The sequence below is a fragment of the Aspergillus saccharolyticus genome (assembly GCF_003184585.1).
Source record: "Aspergillus saccharolyticus JOP 1030-1 unplaced genomic scaffold BP01scaffold_1, whole genome shotgun sequence".
NCBI lineage: Eukaryota > Fungi > Ascomycota > Eurotiomycetes > Eurotiales > Aspergillaceae > Aspergillus > Aspergillus saccharolyticus.
In genome coordinates, this window is record NW_020290611.1 from 1,513,673 (window position 1) to 1,521,498 (window position 7,826).

General features: G+C 53.3%; 1 protein-coding gene across 1 annotated transcript; it reads left to right on the forward strand.

Moving 5' to 3' along the window:
- The first annotated feature begins 1,248 nt into the window (after positions 1–1,248).
- On the forward strand, positions 1,249–5,831 carry BP01DRAFT_13264 (DNA-binding E3 ubiquitin-protein ligase SNT2). The gene is made up of 2 exons (XM_025570480.1): positions 1,249–1,812; positions 1,873–5,831. The coding sequence occupies exons 1-2, from the start codon at positions 1,385–1,387 to the stop codon at positions 5,747–5,749; spliced, it is 4,305 nt and encodes a 1,434-aa protein (XP_025436035.1). The 5' UTR covers positions 1,249–1,384; the 3' UTR covers positions 5,750–5,831.
- Positions 5,832–7,826: the final 1,995 nt, after the last annotated feature.

Consider the following 7,826-nt stretch of genomic DNA (forward strand, 5'->3'; position numbering starts at 1 on the left):
CCGTTCACCCTTCCTTCCACCCTTGCGGGAAGAGAAAGAAGTGAATTGCCCTGAAAGTCGACACTGGCATATGTTCATCTGCGGCGCCTTCATCGACTGTCTTCTTTTACCTCTCCCAGTGCAGTCGTAGGTAGAGGATATTTCCCGCCAGTCCACCTCCCCCGAATCCAACAATCTCTGGTCTTCCTCTTGTTGTTGTTGGTGCCCCTTGATACTCGGTCCACGCCGCTGGGCAATATCTCCACCCGCCTGCAGAGTCAACTTTTGATGAGGGATCGCCTTCCCGTCACGGCCCGTTGCTGAGCTTCGCATTTCCGCCTCTCCTTCTCATCAGCCAATTTTGTTTGGTGTTTCTTCCGCTTGGTTAATCAATCCACACGCCCGCCACGCTGGAGGCACTACAGCCCATTTAACTTGGTTTGTTTGATTTGGCATTTCTGCCTGAGGCATGGTTATGGCCTCGGACGGGTCACCGCCTCAAAAGTCCCTGCAGCACCAGCACACCGCGAGGCTCAGTTCATCCTCGCCTTCCGCAGTGCGTCGAATGCCTACTCCCGGTCTGGTTTCTCGGACGGGTTCCGCAGATTCTCCCACGCCCAAAGGGGCCGCTGCCGGGAACGATCTGCAATCGCAACCACTCTCTATCGCGGCCACGGCTTCACCGGCCTCGGAGACCACTCTCACAGCCACTGAGCCGCCCAGTGTTTCTACGACGCCAGCACCATATGGTACCCGCTCCAGAGGGCGCAATGCAGCGCCACGTCCCAACTACGCGGAAGACCGCGACATCGACATGGATTTGGAGATTGCTCAACCCGCACCTAAATCCACGAAACGGGCAAGCGGCATTGCAAGCCAGTCTGTAAATGGCTCCAAAATGGAGGCCGATAAGACAGCGTCCTCGTCAAGTTCGCGAAAAAGTCTGACGGCGGCAAATGGTCCAACTCCCACTGCCACGATAAAGGACGCCTCCATCCCCGGCACTTCATCATTTTCTGCCAAAACCGACGACCTCAATGGAGCAGCCAACTCATCTAGAAAACGAAAACAGCCGGCCAGCTCGACAAGCACTCCGACTGCCAATGGAAATGCTACGAAGAAGTTATTCACGACTGCCCCGGGGGCTGGTCACCACCAACCGGACACGAATATGGTCAGTTTTGAGGAGCGTGGCGCTTATTTGGAAGATGGAAAGCTCAGAGCGGATGACGGCACCACGTTTGCCGTAAATGGTTAGTCCTCTCCCTCCTTCTCATTGTTCCTTGTCAATCAGCGCGCGCCGAGTGTACGAAAGGCTGGAAAATGATGCTAAGGCCCTGTGGCGCTAGACCATGTTTACCTCATTTGTGAGCCGCCAGGCGAACCGTATTACTTGGCGCGAATTATGGAGTTTCTGCCCTCCAAGAACACCGCCTCGGGCCCGATCGAGGCGTTACGCGTGAATTGGTATTACAGACCACGTGACATCCAACGGAAAGTCGCAGATACGAGATTGGTTTTCGCATCCATGCACTCCGATACTTGCCCGCTCACTTCCCTGCGCGGAAAATGTCAAATCTCGCATCTGTCAGAAATCGCAGATTTCGACGAATACAGGAAAACCCGGGACTGCTTTTGGTACGATAAAATGTTTGACCGTTACATTCACCGCTACTACGACGTGATTCCCACGAGTAAGGTCATCAACGTCCCCGGAAATGTTAAGAAAGTCTTGGATGAACGGTGGAAGTTTGTTCTGGTTGAGATTGGTCGACGGAAGGAGTTGACCAGTGCCGTCAAGACGTGCAAACGGTGCAGTCTGTATGCTGCAAAGTAAGGAACCAAGGCTCTCCCTTTGCTTCGACGAGACCGCGACACTAATTGATTTCGCAGTACGGACTCGGTGGATTGTGCTGTCTGCCATAACACCTATCACATGTACTGTGTTCGACCTGTTTTGACCAAGAAGCCTGCCCGAGGGTTTGCCTGGGCCTGTGCAGCATGCAGTCGAGCTCAGGAACGGAAGCTGGAGGCACGGAATACCCCCTTGCTCGGCGATACGCAGCATCCCGAAGGCGAAGAAGAGGTCGTTGAAGAAGAGGAGGAGGACCCGAACGCCGCAGCGAACGGTACCACGGGCAGCACCCCAGCTCCTGTCGAAGAAGAGGTTCGACCAGCCACTGAGGAACAAGTGGCGCAGGCCAGAATGTGGCCTTACCGCTATCTCGGGATCCACTGTCGGGTTGAAGACGCTCTTGATTACGATGACCGCATATATCCACGGGCCAGTTCTCGCCTGGGGCCTCGGCATCAAGCAATGGTGATTCCATGGCAGGGTAGGCCCGTGGAGTATGTCAAACCGATCGATATCAAGAAAAAATATTTGAGAGGTTCGGGCGGCCGAAAGGATTCTAAGCTTTCAAAAGAAACGCTTGCCGCAATCGAGGCTGCGAAACAAGAAAAAGCGAACCGCCCTAAATGGGTAATGGATGAGCCCGTGGGATACGTGCGTCGCGGTGAAGATGAGCCAGTCCCAGTGGCTGGCAAGCAAATGCGCACCGCCGAACTAATGTTCAAGATGCCTACTGCAGAGCAGATCCCTTCCCGCGGAGAAGATGACGTACCAGGTGCCGATCTCAGCCTTGCGGACAGGGAGAAGTTCATCGATGATTATATGGAGCAAGCCAAGGCCTTGGCTCCTGACTTGGGAGTTGAGAAATATTCCACCAATTTTCTCGATAAAGCTCTTGAGTTGCTTTATGCAAACAGCTTTGACATCAAAGCGGCTCTTGGCAAATTGAAACAGGTTAACAAATACAAGGATCTCAAAGAACCTCACCTGCGCCCTGAAGAAGTGAAGTTGTTTGAACAAGCAGTCGCGAAATTCGGGTCGGAGCTACGCCATGTTACAAAACACGTTGGGACCGTGCCACACTATCAGATTGTCCGGTTCTACTACATGTGGAAAAAGACGCCGCGAGGACGCCAGATCTGGGGAACATACGAAGGTCGGCGGGGGAAGAAGGAAGCCAAGCGACACAGCGCTGCGAAGTTGGTGGACGATGTGGCGGATGATCAGGATGATTCAGCATACGACAACGACAAGGCTGCTGAAAAGAAGCGTGGATTCCAGTGCAAATTCTGTTCAACTCGGACTTCACGGCAGTGGCGGCGCGCGCCGGGAATCCCGCCTGGCACCACTACACCCAGTGAACCCCCATCCAAGCAGAAGGACAAGGGGCCACCGCTCACTGTGGCTCTTTGTTTGCGTTGTGCTCTGCTGTGGCGAAAATACGGCATTCAGTGGGAGAGTGTCGATGAAGTCGCTAAGAAGATCGCCCAAAGTGGTAACAAGTCATGGCGCCGTCGCGTAGACGAAGAGCTTCTGACTCAACTTCTTCTTTCGACCGAGACCCCAATCAGCATCAACAGTGCAACTGCAGCTACAGCGGCCTCAATCGGTGTCCCGGTGAATGCTAACCCCCAGGTACAACAAGAATCCACAAAGAAGAAAGGACGAATCACGGAGAAAGATAGCACGGCAACCTCCACAGCAACCTCTGTTGAGCCGCCTGCGTCAAAGAAGAAACCCCCGACTGAGAAAGTACCAGAACCTCCGCCAATCATGCCCGATCCTCCGAAGGCGAAGACTCTTCCCTGCGCCATCTGCAATATGATGGAGCCTATGGGCGATCAGCACTTGTCTTGCCGAGATTGCCGATTGACAGTTCATCGCAGCTGCTACGGTGTCAGCCCGTCCCGTAACTGCGTCAAATGGCTTTGCGACATGTGCTCCAATGACCGAGATCCAACAACCTCAACTCGCTATGAATGCGTCTTGTGCCCAGTAACGTGGACTGAACATGAATTGATGGAGGCGCCGAGATCGACACATAAGAAGAAGACTGAACGCGACCGTGAGAAGGAGAGGCTCGAAAAAGAGTTACTTACCGAGGCCATCAAGCTCTACCGACAGCGGCAGGAGGATGTAGGTAAGCCAGTTGGGCCGCGCGAGCCGCTCAAGAGAACCGCTGGGAATAATTGGGTTCACGTCGCGTGTGCCGTCTGGACACCAGAGATCAAGTTTGGGAACTCAAAGGAGCTTGAGCCAGCCGAAGGCTTCGTACTTATTCCTCCGGATAGGTTTCGTGAGGTATGTAAAATCTGCAAGACGGACAAAGGCGCCTGCGTGCCATGTCATTATAGCAACTGTAATGCCCGTTTCCATGTCGGATGTGCATTCCAGGCGCAGTACAAGTTCGGCTTCGACATCACACCAGTAAAGAGCTCCAGGAGGGATACCGTGAGCAGTGTACGACTTGGTGATGAATATGGTTCTGCTTCTGCCGGAATTTGGTGTCCCCACCACACTGTCTCTGCTGTTGTGCATGAGATCGGCGAGCCAACCGAGGATGAAGGCTTGAATGCGCTTCAGCGCTACGTGCAAACCTACAAGCAAGCGGATTTGAGCTTGACTGGGACTGTTCGAAGAGCCAACTACATGCAACAGTCTGTCAGTGCATCGCATCACTCTACAACGAATCCGGTGAGTCGCCGGGTCTCGGCCGTCAACGGTGTGATGCCTCTGTCAACGACTACCAGAGACAACCACAAAGTTATCCCGGCATCACCTGAGCATGCACCGGACGAGATGATCATCGACTCGGAAAACCATGTGCCTCGCCCTGCCACCGACACAACCTCCGCTCGGAAGTGTGCTCGCTGCTCGAGTACCTGCACGCCCAAATGGTGGCCGATCGAGAAATCGCGACGGAATACCGACCACCGGACGCCTCTCTTGAATGGAGCTGGACTCAATGATTCAAGATATCCCAGCGCAGCCTCGGCCAGTCCTCCGTACCTCTCCCGCAAACCATCACAAACCGGTCTGCCAAGGCTGAACGGCGACTACGCATCCCCGGGCAATGGCACGGTATCAAGCGACGGGTCTGAGGCGCTTCTGGAATGTCACAAATGTCATCTCAAGAAGCCGGTATCTCAGCCGTCGCCCGAACCTCGACCATCGCCGTACTCAGCAGCTTCTCGACCAGCTTTGCTGAATCCCACGATGCGCGAGTTTCACGCTCATCCGTATGGGCCTGGACCTCACCATGCACACCCAGCCCAGCCTAGTGTGCTTGCCAGACCTATGGGGACGCCTTCCCACAGTGTGCCCGACTGGTATGAACAGCGGCCCGCTGAATACGCGGAAGGTAGAATGCGCAATGGTCTGCCAGTCCCAGGGTATCGCGGGGGACCTCCAGCCCCGCCAGCGCATCACATCAACGGGTACCAATCGAGCCCAGCGCACCATGCTCCCCCTCCAGCCCCTCACTATACGGCAGGCGCGCACCCTCCTCCGCCTCAGCCCTACTCCGCCCATCAAAGTCCCTACGGACCGGCGTCGATGCTCTCGCCACGGCCGGCGCACGTTGCAGGGCCCCGCCCGTACGCACCTTCGGCTTCACCGCCCGATATTCAGGCCACGATGGTTCGGCACTCGCCCTCCCATACGCTTAGCGCGTTGAACGGAGGCCCGCCACCGCGGGTTTACTCTGTTGATCGAGTTCTCGGGGCAGCCGCCCAGTCACCTCCGGTGTCCCAAGTGCATCTCGACCCTCGAGGACCCACTCCTCCTACCAAGTCGGATGAGATGCCCGCAGTTGGCGGGTCGGGTTTGATGAACACCAGTAGACAAGGGAACAGTGGTGGGACGAATGGAGGCTCTGGCGCCAGCGCCAGCCCTTCCTTGAAGAATCTACTTTCCTGATAGCACATGCGCGGACATTTTGCCCTTCACTTGGGACGCCGCGATGGATCCGCGAGATCATGTATCATAGTCTTGTTCTTTTATCCTTCCATTTTCTTCTTTGCATTTATTTGGGATCGTTTCTGGTATGGTAAAAATGGGCCATCAGCGTGGATTAGAACCTTATGTGTTGGGTGCCTTGCTTCTTACTTGCCTTGATTTCGATTTTCCTTGCTGTGCGTGCTATACCAGGTTATCGCTTGCGGGGGGGGGGGGGGGGGGGGGGGGGGCTACGGTGGGAGTGGACAAATGGCCTCCTCCGATGTGAAATTTAGACTAGGAACATTGAAATCTTGGAATTGCTAGTTAGATTTCTATTTTTCCCCAATGGACCCGGTCTGTGCGTTAAGCTGAGAGAAAGAAAACTCCCATTGTCCGATGAATCCATTCGCTGTAGTCTGCATGCGGGGGTACAGTGGATAGTACGGAGTACAGGTTACGGTAGTTCCATGGGACATTCTGCTGTCTACTTCGGGGTACGGAGTACGTCCTGGGCGGTAAGTCGGCCCCGATGAGGTGGGTTTCATGCCGTGCATGTACCGAAGGTACCGAAGATAAATAGGCAGCAGGGATGGGGTGTCGGCAGGATCACCATCCCAGAGTGACGAGGTTTGTCGAGTATAAGAGTGGGTTCTGGCCGACGAGACAGAAGAAAAACGAATTCCGGGAGGTGTAGCCCGACGATCTCTTTTGAGACAATAAGGCGCGTTCATGTCTTGCAGATGATTGACCGGCCATTCCCCCACCCAGGGCTTTTTTTTTTTTTTTTTTTTTTTTTTTTTTTTCTATTTAAGCGTCAACTTCCAAGGTCATGTATGTTGTACGAGTTCACAAGATGAGACTGTGGGTGTTGTTGGGCAGCCGTAGCAGCACCCAGCAGCAGCAGAGAGGGTCGAAGCTCCTTGCATAAAAGTCACGTCGACTCGTTCAGAGTTTCCCACCGCCCTTGCCCCGTTTTAGCTCTCTTTGTGCCGCTGCTGCTGCTGCTGCTGCTGCTGTCTTCCCAGTTCTGCTTGTTTTTTTCCGCTTTTCCTTCTTCTGCCTGTTCCTCTTCCCAAACATTTTTTTCCCAACAACAACAACTATCAAGTAGGTTTTGGAGCGAGGGCTCCCTTGTTGTGTTTGTCAGCCCAATAGCAAGAACCTCCTCTGACCCACGGTTCACGGTCAGACGGATCTGCTTCCCATTGTTGGGAAAGGAGATCATGCAAATCACCTCATACCTTTTTTTTTTTCTCTTTTCTTGAACGGTTCTAATGGGTTTCGGTCGACGTCACTGAAGTTTGCCACCTGTTTGTTCCCTCTCTTTTTTTCTTGTCCAAAGTCTCCTGTGTGTAGTGTAAGAACCCAGCTGAGCCAGTTTTCCAACTATATGCATTGTGCAAGCAGTCCAGGTCTAGGCTTGCAGCGTGGTTCAGATGTATATATATATTGTATGTAGGATGTACATACACAAGATGTATGGATGGGTGGAAAGTGGAACTTCTAGAAGATGCCAATGACTCGCCGGCCATTCACGCTCTGATTCATGCGCTTACCTGCGGGGATCGACATCACGTTCGATCCCTAGACCCAGATGACTTTAAAATTTTATGCATGGGGATGGGGAGGGTGGAGGGGGGGAGGGAGGAGAAAAAGATTTGGGGAAAAGAGTGGGAGGGTTGATGTAATATGCAATTAGTAAGTAACGTTAGTTAACTAACGTTAGCTTGAAAGGAACTTCTTGATGATGATGATGATGATGATGATGATGACACAGACTCAACACACACACACACACACAGAGAGAGAGGCAGAAAGAGAGAGGGAGCAAAAAGAGGTTAGAAAGTCAAAAGCCTCATTTTAATTATAAATTAAGTGGTGCGATGGAATCCCTTTCCCTCCACTCCATGTTTTTCCCGCTCCGGGAGATTCTAGAAAGACGCAGGCCAGGAACTAATAAGATGGCTTGCTTAAGCGTCATGGGCCCCACACACCCTCGATTCTCCCATTGCCTTAGTTTAGTAGCTGGGTATTTCTCTCTCTCTCTCTCTCTTTT

Excerpts from the sequence above, each read along its gene's own strand:
- BP01DRAFT_13264 (XM_025570480.1), top strand. The coding sequence starts at position 1,385 with ATGGAGTTTCTGCCCTCCAAGAACACCGCCTCGGGCCCGATCGAGGCG. Across the intron at positions 1,813-1,872 it reads TGCAGTCTGTATGCTGCAAA|TACGGACTCGGTGGATTGTG; the intron begins GTAAGGAACCAA and ends TTGATTTCGCAG.